The sequence below is a fragment of the Microtus ochrogaster genome, linkage group LG4, assembly GCF_000317375.1.
Source record: "Microtus ochrogaster isolate Prairie Vole_2 linkage group LG4, MicOch1.0, whole genome shotgun sequence".
Classification (NCBI taxonomy): Eukaryota; Metazoa; Chordata; class Mammalia; order Rodentia; family Cricetidae; genus Microtus; species Microtus ochrogaster.
In genome coordinates this window covers 22,518,214-22,537,570 of record NC_022030.1, presented here as the reverse complement: position 1 = coordinate 22,537,570, position 19,357 = coordinate 22,518,214, and the positions used below count along the sequence as shown (strand labels likewise).

The following is a 19,357-nucleotide window of genomic DNA, read 5'->3' as shown; positions in this document are numbered from 1 at the left end:
CATAAGACCTGCCTGATTTATAGTGACTTCACAGTTGGTCTGACTTTGCCTCAAATAAACAGGGGGAAAAAGGCTCTTAATCCCAGAACTCAGGAGGCAGATTTCTGAGTTCAAGGCCAGCCTGGTCTACAGCATGAGTTCCAGAACATTGAGGACTACACAGAGAAACCCTGTCTTGAGAAACAAAAGGCAAGAGCAAAAAAAGTGAAAGTGAGGTGAGGGTCAGGGTGAATTTCGATAGAGTTCACTCAGCATGCTTGAAGACCAGGTTCACATACACATATGGGCCACACACAACCAACCCAGTTTTAAAACTCATTTCCACTGCTGCCCCATTGACAACAGCTAGGGGACAGAAGCCTAAATGTCCTTCACCTGATGAACAGATAATGAAAATGTGCAACATGGCTGGGCAGAGGAGCACACACCTTTAGTGCCAGCACTTGGGAAGCAGAGGCAGGCAGATTTCTCTGAGTTCAGGCCAGCCTGGTCTACATGGCGAATTCCAGGACATGGCCTATGCAGAGAGAACCAGCCTCAAAATAAGATAGAGAATGAAAAAAAAAAAGAAAAAAAAGAAAAAGAAGGTGTGAAACATTGATAGTGAAATACTATTTGGCTATAAAGAAAAATCAAATCATGAAATGTGCAGACAACTGGATGGGACTAGATGCTACACTGCGTGAAGTGACCCAGAAAGACAAAAGCAAATCTTGTCTCTCACGTGTGGTTCCCAGCTCCAAGTCCTCAGATGTGAATATACGACCTGGAGCAACGCAGGAAACGGGAAAGTGAAAAGATGCCACGCCAGGAGGAGCTCTGGGAAAAGGACAGCTGGACACGGGGTGAGGGGCAGAGGAGCTCTGGGAAAAGGACAGCTGGACACGGGGTGAGGGGCAGAGGAGCTCTGGGAAAAGATCATCTGGACACAGGGTGGGGAGCAGAGGAGCTCTGGGAAAAGAACAGCTGGACATGGGGTGGGGGGCAGAGGAGCTGTGGAGAAAGAACAGCTGGACACAGGGGGTAGGGACAGAGGAGCTCTGGGGAAAGAACATCTGGACACAGGGGGTGGTATGTATGGGGCTGTCCTCTAACTGGGTTAACAGATGATACAGGAAAGAAAGGAGGGATAAACAGCACTAAGGACATTTGAAAAAGCTATAGGAAATCACATTATTTTCCATTTCCCTCAAAGTGCATGTGCATGAACACACACACACACATCATACCTAGAGCTAAATATTATTATTTGGGGGAGGTGGAGCAGACCAAGATTAGTTTTGGAAGTCAGTGCCACTTACTGCCTCCCCCAATCTCAGATTTGAGGTCTAGAAGCTTGTTGTTTGTGAATAAGTTCATCCTTGACCCCAAGTATGGAAAATAGAGCCCAAGAATGACAGTTTCTATGGCAACCCTTGGGTCAGTGCTTACCATGGTAGGACAGCACCGAATTTGATATGGCTGTAATTTATTTGTTAACTTCTGGAGCTCCTATCTGATAACTGTACACATTATAGAAACAGTAAACAGTAATTAAAAGTATGGATGAGAGACCAGCCTGGTCTACAAGAGCTAGTTCCAGGACAGGCTCCAAAACCACAGAGAAACTCTGTCTCGAAAAAACCAAAAAAAATAAAAAAATAAAAATAAATAAAAATAAAAGTATGGATGAGCCAGGAGATGGTGGCGCACGCCTTTAATCACAGCACTTGGAGGGCAGAGGCAAGCAGATCATTGTGAGTTCAGGGCCAGCGTGATCTACAAAGTGAGCTCCAGGATAGTGAGGGCTACACAGAGAAACCCTGTTTCAACAAACAACAAACAAAACGAAAAGGATGACTCAAGGAGGGTGTGGAACTTCTGAATAAAAACAAAACAAATAAAAAACCTAGTTAAAGAGCAAGTCCAATAGAACTTCAGGTCATTGGTTGTGGCAGTTTGAATGTAACTGGCCCCCATAATCTCTTAGAGCGAGGCACCACTAGGAGGCGTGACTTTGTTGCAGTAGCTGTGGCCTTATTGGAGGAAGTGTGTCACTGTGGAGGTGGGCTCTGAGGTCTCATACATGCTCAAGTCACCCAGTGTCTCAGTTCACTTCCTGTTACTGATCAAGATGTAGGAGTCTCAGCTCCAGCACCACATCTGCCTGCACACCCCCATCCCCCACCACGCTCCCCACCATGATGGACTGAATCTCTGAACTGTAAGCTGCCACCACAATTAAAGGTTTTCTTTTATACAAGGTGCCATGGTTATGGTGTTTCTTCACAGCAATAGAAACCTAACAAAGACGCTGGGCTAATCTCCAGGAGCGAGTGATGGGGAGATGTAAAATAGAGAAGATGGAAGATATGGAAGGGAAATGGAGGGGAAGGAGAGGGGAAAGGGTGTGTGATCTGGGACAATGCAGGAAAGTGCATACTCCAGTAGTTACACAGGAGCTATGCAAAGAGGCGGCTGAGAAGCCTTAGACTCCAGACAGACTCCCATCAGGCCACAGTGCCCACAGTCCCCTTTTCCCGGCCTCGCAGATACTGGCAGGCACCCATGGAGGGAAAGGTCTGAGGACACCAGCAAACAGCCTTCCAGGTCCTTGGCCTTCTCATCTTTTCTTTCTTTCTTTTTTTTCAAGACAGTGTTTCTCCGTGTAGGCATGGCTGTCCTGGAACTCACTGAGCTCTGCCTGCCTCTGCCTTCAGAGTGCTGTGATTAAAGGTGTGTGCCACCAGGCCCAGCTTGCAATGGCTTTTTCAAAGGCAAGTAAGCATCTGACACCTGGAGGAAGGGAGGAAACAGACCCATCAATGGGCAAATCAGAGTTAGGATGGATGTCTTTACCCATGGAAAGCAGGTTGCTGTAGTTCTCCAACATCACATCTCTGTACAAGTCCCTCTGCTCCTCGGTCAGGCACTCCCACTCCTCCTGAGAGAAGTCTATGTACACATCACGGAACAGCACCGACACCTGGAACAATAATCGCATATTGCTTGATTAATAAAAGGAAAAAGAGAAGTGTTTTGTGCAGGAAAAATAACAGAAAAGGAATAAGTTGGAACAAGCTAAAATCAGTTAGTGTGGATGCCTGGAATCCTAGGGAAGGCCTGGGCCCAAACCACTGTGCTTCCACAAAACTGCTTCCTCCAGATCAAGCCATCTGGGCTCAATGAATTCCTCCATTACCACATGAAGCTGGGAAGGCACAGAACCCAGCTAGGAGGATGTCTGTACCAAAGGAAAGGATTTATACAAAGCCTTGTGGTATTCTCACCGCGTGGTCTCTTCTCAAACAGCCAAGGGTATAATTTCAGGATAAAAGAGAAAGCTGGGACATTAGAAGCATCCAGATACAGCAGGCTATATAAAGGCATCGAGAAGCAGGGGTAATGGGCTTCTGAACACAAGGAACAGAGCAATTCTGACCTAGGGATTCTATAACTCAACTATTTTCTGCTCTGCGTGTACGTTCCTAGATGCACAAGGTCTCAAGGACAAGTTCTGAGAAAACTACTGGAGGATGGAGACACAAGAGTAGGTGGTACACCAGAGAGAACCGCAGGATGCCAGAAACAGTTAAAATTCGGCAGGAGATTAGCAGAGGAAAATTCAGAGGAAAGAATAAAAGTTTCGGGAAAGTGATGGCAGGCTAGAGAGGAACCAGTTCATATCGGAGGGAGAGCACAAAGGGATGGGAAAAGCATCTCTATGTCAAAGAAGCTGATGTATTTGACCAGAAAGAGAAACACTAACTGGGGCTAGAGAGACGGCTCAGTGTATTTAGCAGAGGACCTGACTTTGGTTTGAGCACCCACAACCATCTATAACTCCAGTTGGAGGGGATCCAACACCCTCTTCTGGCCTCTGCAGATACTATATGCACACAGTGCTGGTACAGACAGAAAGGCAAATACTCGTGTGCGCACACACACACACATACACACACACACAAAAATAAAAAAATAAAACAAACCTAGCTGGCCTGCAGTGGCAGGTGGCACACGCCTTTAATCCCAGCATCCAGGAGGCAAAGGCAGGCAGATCTCTGTGAGTTTAAGATCAACCTGGTCTATAAAGTAAGTTCCAGGACAGCAAAGGTTTTTAAATAGAGAAACCCTGTCTCAAAAAACCAAAAACAAAGAAAGGAAGAAACTCATGATGTGTGGTAATGATGTTATTGAACTTGGGGATCACAGACTCTGCACCAAGCCAGGTTTACTCATCCATCAATAAGCCATTTAAAGGAGCCAAATTCACAGTGGAAAGTAGAATGCTGGGCACGGTGGCACACTCCTTTCATCCCAGCACCTTGGGAGACAGAGGGAGGAGGATCTCTGTGAGTTCAAGGCCAGCCTGGTATAGAAAGGGGCACACTGAAGGGAGGGGCACTTGTTATAATAAGTGTCTTTATAGGCATATTTATTTCAGATTAAATAATATTCTATCTTAAAGATAATAAATACCAATTTTTTGCTCACATGCTTGCCTTTGTTGCTTGGGATGAAATCCAGGAATTAAGGGCTTTTTCATGCTAGACAAAGTATTTTACCAATGAGCTACTTCCCGGTTCTTGGCTCCCCACACCTCCAAGGCAGGATTTCTCTGTGTAACCCTGGCCATCCTCGAAATTACTCTATAGACCAGGCTGGCCTCGGACTCAGAGATCCGCCTGCCTCTGCCTTCCGAGTGCTGGGATTAAAGGTGCGTGCCCCCACCACCCTCCTAGTTCTTGGCTTTCCAAGACAGGGCTCACTATGTACCCCAGGGTAGCCTTGAACTCACCGTATTACAAGCTGGCCTCAAATCTGCCATCATCCCAAGAGCTGGGATTCAGGCATGAGCTACCCCAGCAGGCATAAATGACAACTTCTCATTTCCCTTTAGACATTTAGGCTGATATTAATCTTCAGAGAGTTCCCCTGAGCAGGGGGGTAGCTCACTCAGTAAAACACCTGTATAAAAGGCATGAAACCCTGGGTACCATCCCTAGAGCTATATGGACTGGGCATGGTGGCACAAGTCCTCAGCTCAATGAGCTGAAAGCCAGCCTAGAAACTCTGTCCCCAAACACCCACAAAAGACAACCTTAATACTGGCAACAGTGTTATTGATAACCACTCCTGCTGAACTGCCAATAACCCTTGTCACCGAGCCTTAGGAAAACGATGGAGAAAGATGCTGCCTAATGCAGCGGTGCTGGGCTGGAGATGCTCAGCGGGTGAGAGCACTGGTTGCTCTTCCAGAGGACCCAGAGTCCATCCCCACACCAACACTGAGGCTCACACCATCTATACATACAGCCCCAGGGGATCTGACACCCTCTTCTGACCTCTACAGGTACTGTATACATGTGGCACACAGGCATGCTTGCAGGCAAAACACACACGTAAGATTAAAATAATATTATAGTAAAAAGCTCTTGGGGCAGGGGAGCTCAGTGATATTACAGACGGTTAAGTTTTCATGGATGCTCACCAGAATGTCAGCTTTGACCATCCAGCAGTCATCCTTCCAAACCTAAAAGGCTCATAAACCAGGAGACAAGCCAGGTTCTACGACTGAAACTGAGCAAAGCGATCACACTTATTTTCTTTCTTCTTTTTTGTTGTTGCTAGTTTGGGATAGCATCTTGCCGTGTAGCCCTGGTTGGTCTGAAACTCAGTATGTAGACCAGGCTAGCCTTGAACTCTTCCTGCCTCTGCCTCCTGAGTGCTGGAAATAAAGGCGTGCACCAGCGTGTTTTGGTTGTGAGCCCAGCTGGACCCCCAAAGCTTTTTTAAATTTAGTCTATTAAAAAACCTTTCCTGTAGAGCAGCGGTTCTCAACTTGTGGGGTCACGACCCCTGGGGGGAACGACAACCCTGTCTATAGAGGTTGCCTAAGAGCACCCAGAAACAATGATATTTACATTATGATTCATAACAGTAGCAAAATTACAGCTACAAAGTAACAAGGAAAATAATTTCCAGGTCAGGACTCAGCACACAGGGTCCCCGGGTCAGGAAGGCTGAAGTGCTGCTCAAGACAGAGCAGGAGTGAGACCGTGTAGTCCCTGTTTATAACTGAAAGGCTTTAACACCAACCAAAACACCATCACAAGGGAGAAATCAGGCATTTATGTGCACTAGAGACAAAACTGACTCGATTTGCATACAAAAAGGTTACACCTCACCTGAGCCATGGCTTGACAGTCGCAGCTCCTCTCTGCTGCTCTTCAGGAACAGAGTAGAACTGGCAGAGGCAAAGACAATACTGAGACCGCATTGACACAGTTCTCAAACAATCATTCCCTGTGCTCACCCCACACACTGAGGAGTCTAAGCGGGAAGAGAGGACCACACCCCCAACTTCAGAAAGCCAGGCACTGGATCGGAACGGGTGGGGCTTGGGCAAGATGTCTCAGCACCCACGAGACTGAGGTAGTAAAATTACCACAGGTTTGAGGCCAGCCAGGCCCACATAGAGACTGGCCTCTCTACCTCTGCCGGCCCCTCTCTCGCTCACTCCTCCCCGCACCTCTGATTTTGTGAGACAAGTTCTCACGGTGACAAGACCTCATTGTGCAGACCAGGCTGGCCTCGAACTCACAGAGATCCACCTGCCACTGCCTCCAGAGCACCAGAGCGCCAGGCTTAAATATAAATCTTTTTTTAAAATCACATTTTAAACTTTTTCTTTTTTCGGTAAGGATTTGGAGCGTTTATTCTGTAAGCGTCTATATGTGTATCCGCTCCGGAATATTTTGCATCAGTTAGTAGAGTGGAATACATGACTCCACCAATACTTGCAATGGTAGACATTGAAGTTCTGTATCCTATTGTAAAAGTAATTATAAGTCCGGGGTAGCGCTGGCACTCGGGAGGCAGAGGCAGGTGGATCTGTCTGTGAGTTTGACGCCAGCCAGAACTACACAGTGAGACCTTGCCTCCAAAAAAATAAATTAAAAATTAAAACAGTCACGGTAGTATGTTTATAGGATTAAAAATGAGAAATGTTCATATACCTACTACTACGAGATGAATACATGCACTATACTTCAGATCCTGGAACACCAAACAGCAAAACAACTCAGTAAGCCGCTATCCTACTTAACACGGATGAGTTCCACCACACAGGTGTACAAATAAACGTAATAAAAGACAAAGGAGAGCGTGCTAGCACTCACATGAAGTTCTAAAATGAAGAAATATAACGCACGCAGAGATATACATCCGAAACTTCACACACAACCCACAGACCCACAACAGCAACATTCAACTACAGGAATCCTACCTACGCGATGCCAAGAGAACCACACACTAGGCGACTCAAAAGGTAGCATAGTACAACGGTACTTTTATCAGGAGCACAGACTGAAAGGTAATTCCGCCTGTCCTGTGCTGCACTTGGACACAGCATCGCACAGCGCACGCCACTGCAGGGACCGAACACTCAACCAGTCACAAGCGCTCCACATCCACACAATACCGCACGTGGTCCCCAGCCCGCCGGCTCTCACTCACCGAGGGGTGAGAAACAGATGCTCATCACAACTGCAGCCCCTTAGCACCGCACGGTCACGCCTCACAAACTAACCGCGCAATTCCGACCTCAACTCCTCCGCCGCACAAAGCCTGAGCTCCGTGCTCGCCCCGCCCTCCTCCCGGGTTCTGCACCTCAGGCCTACCAAGCTTCCCAAACCTTGCAACTCAGCAAAAGCCAGCAAAGCTCTGAAGTCCCCCCCAGAGTCAGGCTTTACCGCGAGAAGCCGAGGAGGCTTCTGGGAAACGTAGTCAGAGACAACTTCTCGGACAAGATGATTCCCGATGGGCGGGGTTTCTGTGCGCGTTCGGTTGAGGCGTGGCAGAAAGGATTACACCCCTCATCGAAACGCGTCCCGCAGGATTCATAGAACCCTTAGTCAGTCTCCAAAAGTGCATTTAAAACCAACTTCAAAAAGCTGGAATTTTTTTATGTCCTGTTCCTTCGGTATTATCTGTAGGCGATGAACAGCAACAGGAAAAGGGCGGGGAGCGGTGGGGGCAGAGTGTGATTTGCATAGTAAGGGTATTCGCACGTCTGAGATTGCTGGGAAGTGTAGTTCAGTGCAATAGAAAAAAAAAGACTCATAGGCTGTTCAACATTAGTGTTTCAATTCCTCAGAGAGCTGTCTTTGCTTGGACACCTCTAGGGTGCTAGGGGCCCAAGAAGTGTGCCGGAACAGATTTCCTAGGCGGACAGATAGATGGCGTTTTCTGGGAATGAATTTGGCTGCGTTGAAGATTTAATGAGAGACCCCAAGCGGATCCTCTAGATTTAAATGATGAATATCAGGAACCGGGCTTGAATCCCCAAATGCCTGTCCTTCTAGCACTCAGGTGGTGGGCTAGGATCAGAAGCTCAAGGTCATCCGTAGCTAACGCGGGGATAGTTATGTTAAAAGCAAGTACAGCGAAACACTTAGAGAAAGTATCTTTGTTAAAGTTATTTTTGTAATAGAAACACCTCGTCTAAAAGATAACGAATCAGTTGATCTGAAATCGACAGTTTAAATGGCATTAACATTAAATCCCTAAATCTCTATAAGATCAAGGTTTTCGCTTCAGAAAACAGGAATAATATGGCTTACCTCACTTCTCTGCTAACCGCAATGATCACTTGAAAGCATTCTTGGTCCAGCACTTCCCAAATCAGCCGCCACAGTCCTGCTGATGGAGAAGAAAGTCGAAGGAAAGAAATTGGTGTTATGAACTATTTACTAATAAACTTGCTGGGAGCCATGAAGTCACATAAAATAGAACTGAGCTTACTGAACTTTGGGATGTTTTGTCTCCAAAACACCCCAAAGATAAGTATCTACTAGCCAGGTCCATTAGCGATAAGTGACTTTGGGATTGCTTGCTGTGGTGGAGAGAGTGAGAACTGCTCCCATAGGCTCACGTGTTTGAGTGTTCAGTCGCCAGTTAGTGGGACTGTTATGCCCAAGTTTCTGGTCCCCAAATGAGTTCACAGAGTCAGATTTCCGAAGCAAAGTACATGAGTGTTTTTTAGTACTCAAACTTAAGTTTGGACCAACACCTTTCCAGCACCCCAGCATGGTGGGTGTAGAAAGGGTGGCTAGGAGCCCTGGGATTCCTCTTGCTGACTCTGTTCCATGTGTTTTGAGCAGTGGCATGCTTTTGGCAGGGCCCACCGAGAGTATCCACTTTGCCCAATTCCTGTTCACTCTGTGTGTGTGTGATCATACATGTAACTTAAATGTACCTATGCTTAATGTTACAATTGTTCATTGTATCTGATTTCAGACTACAAAACAATAAGTCTCATGTTTTAAACTGGTATGTACTTTTAAATCTCTTATAAAAATACTTTATATTTAATCCAACCCTCATTTAAAATATATTAAGATATTCTCTACTATTGTCAGTTCTGCCGTTAACCTTCTATTACAAGCATTTTTTTCTTCTTTCTGTCTTTTTACGAGTGTAAACCTTACCTGTTAAGAGCCCGTACAGGGGCTGGAGAGATGGCTCAGTGGTTAAGAGCACTGCCTGCTCTTCTAGAGGTCCTGAGTTCAATTGCCAGCAACCACATGGTGGCTCACAACCATCTGTAATGAGATCTGGTGCCCTCTTCTGGCCTGAAGTAATGCTAGCAAGCAGAATACTGTATACACAATAAATAAATCATTAAAAAAAAAAAAGAGTCAGTACAGTCAAGCTCAGACCCAGCTCTCCAGGCAGATTCTATACTGTAGTTTTATCTGATAAACAGCCCTCAACTGCTCAGAGATCTGGAGATGGCATTTAAATATTTAACTATTAAAAAACTTTTCATAACAAAAAAAGACAGGTTGGCTCCTAGCAGCAGCACTCTATTTCCTCCAAAGAAGACAGAAGACAAATGGGCAAACAACAATGTCCATCTGCAATTTGCTTCAACTGTCAAGTGCTGACCACTGGGAAAAACTGCCTTTTATCTGGACTGAAGATCTCTAGATGTGGACAAAATCACTTGAATCAATAGCCTACCTGCTTAGGTCAGGGTGGGCTTGTCTTCCTACAGATTCCTTGGCCCATGGGATCTTCTGGAGCCTGGCAGGCCCTGTGCTAAACAGCAAAAGGCAAATGTGACCATCAGCAACCATGGAGGACCCTGAGGAGTAGCTCTGGGTGCCAACCAAGTAAGTTCTCTGTCATTTTTTAAATCAGTAACTCAAGTAAAATTTTATCTTTCTCAAAGTTCTCTGATGCAGTTTGACAGCTGAGAGGTTTTGTCAGTTTAAAAGGACAGCCTCACCAGACAAATTTCAGTAAAATACAACTGGAATACCTGCAAGGTGTGAGGACAAATACAGGTTATCAAACTTCTCTCTCACCCTGCCTTCCATAGTCTTAAAAACACTTTTCATTGTGCAAAAACATCTGTCACAGTTATTCTGACATAAATATGCTACTGTTTATACAATGTGTATGTCTAAAACTTCTATTTTCACAAACCCAAAGAATTCTTGTGAGTTCCAGGGAGCCAAATTGAAGGATCCACCTCAAACAGATCAGATACATCCCCCTCAATTTCCTGTTCCTAAATTTTTTCCCCTTAATTTAACTTTGTCCTTTGTTCTGCCAACACCTTAAACAGGTGTAAGAGACACCAGATATTTCCATACCACAAGCAGCGGACAGGAGCAAAGAGACCAGCTACCCCAGGATGTGACCAGTACCCAGCCTTCTCAGGTTCCCCCCAAAGACAACGCCCCCAAATAAGCAGGAAGAAGTTTTGAGAACTGGCCACCTCAATTCCTTTAACCTATGGTGCCTAACCTCTCGCCTTTTTATTTAAAAAAGAGATGGAAATGTAATTATCTGTTCTCTCTCTTTAAGAGACAAGCCACGCCCACTCCCTCCCCCATCTGCTGAGGCATTCAACCTGAGTTCTCTTCATCATCTTCCTCTCAGAGAGGCAGCTTTGGTCTCTCCCTTCTCTCTTTCCTCTCTCTCTCTCTCTCTCTCTCTCTCTCTCTCTCTTTCTCTCTTTCTCTCTGCCTCTCTGTTCTTCCCTTCTCCCTTCCCTTCCAAAACCACTAAATAAATATCCAACCTCACTCTGTACAATGTGCCTATCCGTCTGTCTCTCACCTGCCCACTGCCCCCACCACATGGCTCGCCACCAGAGACCAGCCACCTTCAGAGACCTGCCGCATGGTCTCATGCACCATCCCTGCCTAGGACTGGCTGCTCTTGGGACCTGCAGCCCCCTGCCTGCTGGGGATCTGCAGCAATTTTTAATAATCCATTACAACTGTTATGCCCAAGTTTCTGGTCCCCAAATGAGTTCACAGAACCAGATTTCTGAAGCAAAGTACATGAGGGTTTTTTAATATTCAAACTTGAGTTTGGACCAGCACCTTTCCATCACCCCAGCATGGTGGGTGCAGAAAGTGTGGCCAGGAGCCCTGGGAGGGTTGAGTTTTTTGTTTGTTTGTTTTTTTGAGACAGGGTTTCTCTGCAGCTTTTGGAACCTGTCCTGGAACCAGGCACTGGTGGCACACACCTTTAAGCCCAGCACACAGGAGGCGGAGGCAGGTGGATCTCTGTGAGTTCAATGCCAGCCTGGTCTACAAGAGGGTCAAGCTTTTAAAGAGGAAACGCCATAATCTGGGGAGTTCTTGTCCTGTCTTCTTGGGATTGGGTAAGGAGGGCATAGGGTAAGGTAGTTTCTGAAACCGTTGGTCAGTTTTGGAGCATGAAAACCTAACAAAGAACCATAAATGACTGACAAGGTATCTTCAAGGACAGGATGCCTCCCAAGAACATCTGGCCCTGTTCCCTATCTTCTTTGTTGTGCCCAAATCCACAAGGTCCCCACACAAACCAACATGGAGACCAAGTGAGTCCCATATGTAAAAGCAAAGAGCCTCTATTTTAATCAAGTTTGCAAACTCAGTCTCTCCACATGCCCAACATATTGGGATAACCAGAGAGCCCTGAGCTCAATTAGAATAGGGTTTTTGTAGTCGTAAAGGTGGGGGTGAGGGTCTGTGAGGTTCAGGACTCCTGATTAGCTGACATTTGTCTAGGGGTGTCCTGGTGAGGTGTGCTGGCAGGTGATCCTATCGACAGTGGTTGGAATGCTAGGTATTTCCTTTGAATGATTTGTTCCTGGGTCAGGGTCTGGTAACTCAGCTTGTGGTTCTTCTTGCAACAAGGTATTGCCTCCGGGTAAACTACTGAGACTCAGACCTCTTATTAAAATTTATCAAGGACCTAGTTCTACTCTGGCAGGTGATAATGGTTGGAAATAAAGACCTTCCTTTGAGTGACCTGTTCATACTTAGTCTATCATGGCTGGCCCCCACACTCTTAATTGGTCATTTTAGGGTATCTCTTCAAACTTCTGCCATGGCAGCCCATTTCTGGAGCTGAGCTCACCCACCCACCAGCTCATTATGTGGCTTAAGACGAAGCCCCTTCTTTAAAATGGAGTTTACAGAGTCAGGAGATCGCAGAACTGCTTGGGAAGGGTTAGGAGGTGTGGCCTTAGTGGAGGAGGTGTGCTACTGACAGCCCATACCAGCCCCCCGCCCCACCTGTAGTGCCTGCAGCCCTGCTCCCCATCGTGACTTTAACAGGCGAGCCCTCTGAAACTGTAAACAAGCCCTCAATTAAAAACTCTTTTTTTTTTTTTTTTTTTTTTTAGTTTTTCGAGACAGGGTTTCTCTGTAGCTTTGGAGCCTGTCCTGGAACTAGCTCTTGTAGAACAGGCTGGCCTCGAACTCACAGAGATCCGCCTGCCTCTGCCTCCCGAGTGCTGGGATTAAAGGCGTGCGCCACCACTGCCCAGCAAAACTCTCTTTTAGAAGCATGGCCATGGCTGTGGTCTCTCCATGGTAACAGAACAGTGGCTAAGACCCTGGGGTAATGTCTGGACATACTTGTTCAGCAGTACTGACCAGCCATCCAGCTCAACTGCCACAGCTAACAGAGACTTACAATCAGCCATGAGGCCCTAGGCAGCATGTACCAAGGGATCATGGGAAGTTGTTACCCATACACTATTCATATGGGGTGAACTTTTCTAAGAAGTGCATAAGGTAAGAGGTCCCACCCAGTTACCACTGGTCTCAAGAGGATATTTAGTTAAGATCTCCTTTAAAGTGCTATCCATCCTCTCTCTTTCCTGAGCTCTGAGGATGATACGCACAGCAAAGTTTCCAATTTATGCTAAGAGTCTTAGAAAGCAATTAAGATAACTTGGCTGTGAAGGCCAGGCCACTGTTGAACCCCAGAGATATGGGGAGGCCAAATCTGGGGATTATTTCATTATCGTTTCTTAGCTACCACTTGGACCATTTCCATTCAGGACGGAAGGACATCTGCCCTGCCTGTGACAGTAATGACAAAGACCAGCAGATATTTATAGCCATACAATCCTGGCTTACTTCAGTGAAGTCCAATTCCCAAAATTCACCAAGTACAGTACCTTAAGTCCATTGTCCTGGGGGAAATACACCCTTCTTTGCTTTTACCTGGGCACAGGTCGGACAGCGGTCTGAAATGCTCTGAAGTTTTTCTCAGTGTCCAAGTAGCCAGACCTGAGGAAAGGTGAGTTCTGAGATTCTGAGTGACAAATACATAGCGTGACACAAGACAGTTAGCCAGTTTCGGCCCAATTCCTTTTTCATGCTGATTCTTCCATCGGGCAAGATCCACCTTTCATTGAGCCCTCGAGACAGAATATGACTCGATCTCTTCAGGAAAATCTTCACTGAGGGGGAATGGAGCTCAAGGAAAGCGGATCGTTCTAGGACAGCCTGGGCTTTGGGTTCCCCAAGTACAGTTTCTTTAATAACTTGATCTGCATAGCTGTTGCCTTGAGTTTAAGGGCTTTTGTCTTTTTGGTGTTCTAGCCAGTGAACTATGGTGTCACCAACCGCACCCCATTGGGTGGCATTTGTCGCTGACCAGCAACAACAAAAATACCTCTTGCCAGGGTAAGGGTTTGGGGATTTAGAAATATAGTGAAGAATATGAAGACGTGAATGAAAACAGTAAAATGGAGAAACAGATAGGATGTGTCAGGAGGGAATTCCAGTGAGGATTGAAAATTTCTCTTGCTTTTAATTTCCAACTCCTTAAAACACCCTGACCCCAAAAGATAGGAGTGAGACAAAAGACTGCATTAACATGATACAAGGAAATGAACAGACCAATTGAAAGTCGCGACTGCATTCATAAAACATTCTGTTGCTAGAACAAAACAAGTCACACTCACGCCCTAGACCAAAACAGTCTATAGGCAAACCACTCCCTGGGTGGAATCCCAAGTTGGCTCCATAAAGGGAGTTGGAACTTAGTTGGATCCTTAGACTTTTGTTTGAGGTTGGAACAGATCTACTTCTCTATTCCTGGAGCACAAGGTCTGGCAGTTAGCCACACTTGTAGAAAATCACCTTGAGAGCAGAAACTCTCCAAATTAACACCTAGATGAGGTCTGAGCTAGAAGCACAATAACCTTGAAGGAGCTAGAGGAAAGTCTCAGCTCTCTGACTTTTGATCAATGTGGAAAGGAAACAGGCTCACATTTTCGGGCCCCCACTTTATGGCCAGTTCAGTTGGCAGCCAGCTGGCCTCCAGCAACTGGACACAATATTTAACTGTACCTCATTTGGGGGTTAATCCCCGAGGACTGCTTCCTAATCATACATGGCAAATGGATGTTACTCATGTTAGTGAATTTGGAAAATTGAGAATATGTGCATGTGACAATTGATACATATTCAGGGTTCATGATGGCCACTACACAAACTGGAGAAGCTGCTAAGCATGGAATAACTCATTGCTTGAAAAGCTTCTCATGCATGGGAACCCCAAAAGTAATAAAGACAGACAATGGGTCCGGATATGTTAAGAGAGCACTTCAAAGATTTTGTGCCCAATGGAATATCATACATAAGATGAATATTCCTTATAATTCTCAAGGGCAAGGAATTGTGGAGAGTGCATGTAGCTCCTTGAAAACACACCTTCAAAAGATAAAAGCAGAAGAAATTGTATCCTCAGACGTCACATAATGCCTTAAATCATGCACTGTTTACACTAAATTTTTGGAATATGGATGTCCATGAGTGATCAGCAGCAGACAGATTGTGGCATAATAGTACAAAGACCACCTCTGCTAAAGCAAGATGGAGAGACCCTTGCACAGGAATATGGAGAGGGCCAGACCCTGGATTAATATAGGGTCAAGGGCATGTCTGTGTTTTTTCTCAGGATGAAGATCAAGTGAGAAGGCTTCCAGAGTGACTGGTTTGGTGTAGTCAACAAAAGAATACTAGACCTGATGACATCATAGCTGATAATGTCCCAGCAGGAGAGACAAAATGAAAGGAGATGGAGGAGAAACCCATGGTCCAGACCCTGCTGTCGTTGTCAGCATTTTGCACTGCAGGATGCCATTCTGCACTGCAAGAACCTGAGCTGCCCCCAGACATTCTGGACACAGCCCAAGAGGACCTGCTGAGGTGACCTGACCACCATGACTACATTTTTTCTGCAGTTTGAATCCTGTTTGCTTTGGAGCGGAGATGCAGACTGAGCATTTGACTGTTTTAGTCTCTGGGACACAGAATTGATTTTGATTAAAATATTGGACCTGAGAACTAAGACCTAAGCTTTCCCCCACAGGGAAAGAAAGACTCAAAATAAGGAGTTACTGAAGCCCCTGTTCATTTTAGAAGGGGGCAGCCTAAGGGTTTAACAGCTGCTAGAGACTGGAACTGGTATTTGATAACAGAAATGTCATTATACTCTTACCCATCAGAAAAGGTTTTCTTGTCCATTGATTAATGCGGATTTAAGAAAATTGTGATATGTTTAATTGTCGATTCATTGTTATGGTATTGACCTGATATTTGTAACTGCGTATAAGATGTTGAGAAAAGTTGGTATTGACCTGATGATGTTTGTAATTGCTTATAAGATTCTGAGAAAAGTTTGACATACCCTGAAAATGTTGGGATTTAATGCATATGTTAAAAATGTTAGATTTTGATACAACGTAAAAAATTTAAGAGGTGCTCTAAATTATCTGAAAAAAACATTTCAACTCAGGCGATCCTCCTCTCCTTTAAATAGGAGACTATAGCCTTTAGGAGCATGATTATTCATAAAGCATTATAATTTATCCTGACAAGAAAGTGTGGGTCCAAGACACAGAGCCCAAAGGTATCTCTCTCCCCTAATCTCTTTTCTCCACAGAGATCAGCAGTCAATGATGGGTTTGAAGTTTCTCCCCATCTAAAAACTTAAGACAGGAGGTCACATAAAATAAAATATGCCTGACTTCCAATGATGGGTAACTTTGGGTAAAAGGGGAAGTCTTTGCCCAAGGCAGACGTGATATTCTGTCCTGTTGCAGAAGCACAGGTTTATATTTTAAAATTATTAAGAGAGAGTGAATTGTGGGGCAATATTATACAGGCCACATATTTGTACATTGTATAGAGGCCAGGCTCTCAAGCCACAGTTCACACCTGAGTGGTCACCTAGCACCTACAGACAGGCTGTCTCCAGGGTCAGGATATGCTAGTGCTGTTCTGCTCCCTTCTTTGTAACTATGGAAATTGCATGGAAAGGGGTGTTAATCCAAGCTAGTGACAGAGCAGCCATAGTTGTGGGCGTGACTTTAGTCCTGCTACCCCAGAAACTGAATGCTAATGAACTTCCCCCCTCAGTTTACCTTTGGATATAAAAGCTGTTTTGAGAATAAACACGGGTGATCTTCAGGATTTGGATGAACCCTGAGACTCCCTTCTGCTATTACTGTGTAAACTGTGTCTCCATACCGCTCCAGAGAGATAATTTATGTTGGGGCTGTCCCGACAGTTGGAGCTGGGATTTGCATTAGAACCACTATGCAGTCTTCTCCCTTATCTCAGTTCATACCCCAAGTAGATAAGCTAGAACAAGCAAATCTGAATTTCTCTTTTGGAAGTCCAGCCTAACTGGACTAAAGTTCCCAAAAGGCTTGAATTCTCAAACAGTCCTCATTTTTAGCTGACAATAATAAATTATTCACATATTGAAGCCAGGCTACCTTTGGGTAGTTACTGAAAAAGAGGTAAATGATGGAGGAAGGTCATTGGTAATAAACAAACTGCCTTGGCCCATTTTGATAGGCCATCCCTTAAGTGGGTGGAGTAGGCAGAACCGAATGCTGGGAGGAAGAGGAAGTGAGCTCAGAGAGGCCATGCTCCTGTCTCCCGGGCAGACGCCATGAAGCAAGCTTCTAGGTCAGACATGCTGAATCTTTCCTGGTAAGACTGATGCTACACAGATTATTAGAGATGGGTTGATCGGGATATGAGAATTAGCCTGTAAGGGCTAGAGTTAATGGGCCAAGCAGTATTTAAGAGAATACAGTTTCCGTGTAATTATTTCGGGTATTAAGCTAGCCATGCGGGTGGCTGGGTGCCGGGGACTCAGCCTCACTGCAGCTACTACTACAGATAAACCCTGACTTAGGGCTTCATTGAAGATGGTGGGAGAGGTTTTGAACTCTGGCAGTCTGGTCCAGGTTAGCTGTCCCAATAGCTTCAGTTCAGGCTCAGCCCATTCAAATAAGATGGGCTGACTCAATTTTAACAGGAGGATGGAAAAGGATGCATCTTTTGAGTACTAATCTATAGTCTTGAATTCCATCCAGACTTTTGGACAGGCAAGCAGGGGGTATTACAGACTGACTGAAGAGGAGTAAGTATGCCTACTTCAAGGAGGTGCCTGATGTAAAACCAAACCCCTTCCCTGCTTCCAAGCCATGGGGTATTGCTAGACCCAATGGGCATAGCTCCAGGTCTTAGCCGCACTATGTGCGAGGGCCCACTTTTGCATCCCTTGCATCTTGACTAAAGGTTAGAGAAGTCAAACCTATTCTTTTTTTTTTTTTTCTTCGAGACAGGGTTTCTCTGTGGTTTTGGAGCCTGTTCTGGAACTAGCTCTTGTAGACCAGGCTGGTCTCGAACTCACAGAGATCCGCCTGCCTCTGCCTCCCGAGTTCTGGGATTAAAGGCGTGCGCCACCACCTCCAGGCTCAAACCTATTCTTGTTCAAGGCTGTTTGACTAAAGGTGTGGCTACTGAATTATTTGTTCCTCTAAACCAGACAACTGGATGTTTGACCTTGCTAGGATTGGCTTGGGTACTGGAGTAGGTTATCTACCTGTTTCTATCATGGGCATTTATTTTTCCAATAACCCATTTCTTTGCAGTAGTTGCATTGGTCTGTAGGGGCTGGATTATACAGGCCCATATTTCTACACTGTATGGCAGCCAGGATTCTGAGCAATCTGGCAAGGCACAATTTGTACCTGCCACACAGAAGGTGGTCACCTAGCTTTACATAGTGAGAGAGCCTGACGCCATCCTAAGCAAATTGTCAGGATATGCTCATGTCATTCCGCCCCTTCTATTGTAATTTAGGAGACAGCCTGGGGAAGAGGTGTTTTTCAGTCTGTGTGACAGAGCAGGCACAGTTGTAGATGTGACCTAAGTCATTCTCCACGCTACCTAGGAAACAGAATGCTAACGAACTTCCCCCTCAGTTTACGTTTTGGTATAAAAGCTGTTTGGAGAATAAACAGGAAATTTTCAGGATGTGAACTCAGGATTTCATGAAGGGTCCCTGAAAACTCCCTCCCGATAAAGTCATGTGAGATTTCATTCCCACACCTCCACTCTGGCACGAGAAATGATTGATGTTGGGGCTGACCCTGACATTGGTCCTTTTGTAAAGATCTCTGACATCCAACATTTTCTAGGCTATTTCTAATAGTTGTGACCTGTTCTTTCCTGCAAACCCATCCATCTTTTGTATCTTTCTATGACTTTCAGGGACCAACTGAGTAACAAAGGCCTTGAGATTTGCCAGAGCCTCTGGATCTATAGAGGTGTCTAACCAATACACATCCAGGAGGTATAGAAAAACTGAAGGCTTTTATTTGACCAATCCCAGTAACTCATAAAATTACTCCACTGCAGACTTTGGTGTCTGGTATTTTCACCCTCAAGCACATAGTTATCAAGTATTAAGGAAGTGTATTCTATCTAGCTCAGTGTGGCGGCACATGGCTCAACACTAGAGAGGCTGGGGCTTGAGAACTGTGAATTAGAGGCTACCCTGGTTACTGAGTCTATCTAAAAATGAGCAAAAGAACCATTGTGGGGCTGGAGAGATGGCTCAGTGGTTACTTAAGAGCTCTTGTTGCTCTTGCTGAGGACATGGATTTGATTCCCAGCACACTTTGGAGCTTGAAACTGCCTATAACACCAGTTCAGAGTCTGGAAACCTGAAGTCCTCTTCTGAGTTTTGACCCGCACAAACATAT

At 45.4% G+C, this 19,357-nt stretch overlaps 1 protein-coding gene and 1 non-coding gene across 3 annotated transcripts in view; both read right to left on the bottom strand.

Annotated features, from left to right (window-relative positions):
* LOC101987348 (zinc finger protein 14) overlaps nucleotides 1-19,357 on the bottom strand; it is a 105,524-nt gene that overhangs the window by 47,945 nt on the left and 38,222 nt on the right. The window contains exons 1-3 of one of the 2 annotated variants that reach the window (XM_005361272.3): nucleotides 7,498-7,684; nucleotides 6,168-6,226; nucleotides 2,839-2,965 (exon numbers count right to left, since the gene is read on the bottom strand). In XM_005361272.3, coding sequence (XP_005361329.2) covers nucleotides 2,839-2,965; nucleotides 6,168-6,176 — 136 coding nt within the window. In that variant the 5' untranslated portion in view covers nucleotides 6,177-6,226; nucleotides 7,498-7,684. Of the gene's footprint in view, nucleotides 1-2,838; nucleotides 2,966-6,167; nucleotides 6,227-7,497 lie in introns of those variants that run through there. The other variant, XM_013351564.2, reaches the window with a different exon arrangement.
* LOC113457717 lies at nucleotides 1,338-1,466 on the bottom strand. Its single transcript, XR_003378226.1, has one exon. It is a non-coding gene; the product is annotated as a small nucleolar RNA SNORA5 (small nucleolar RNA).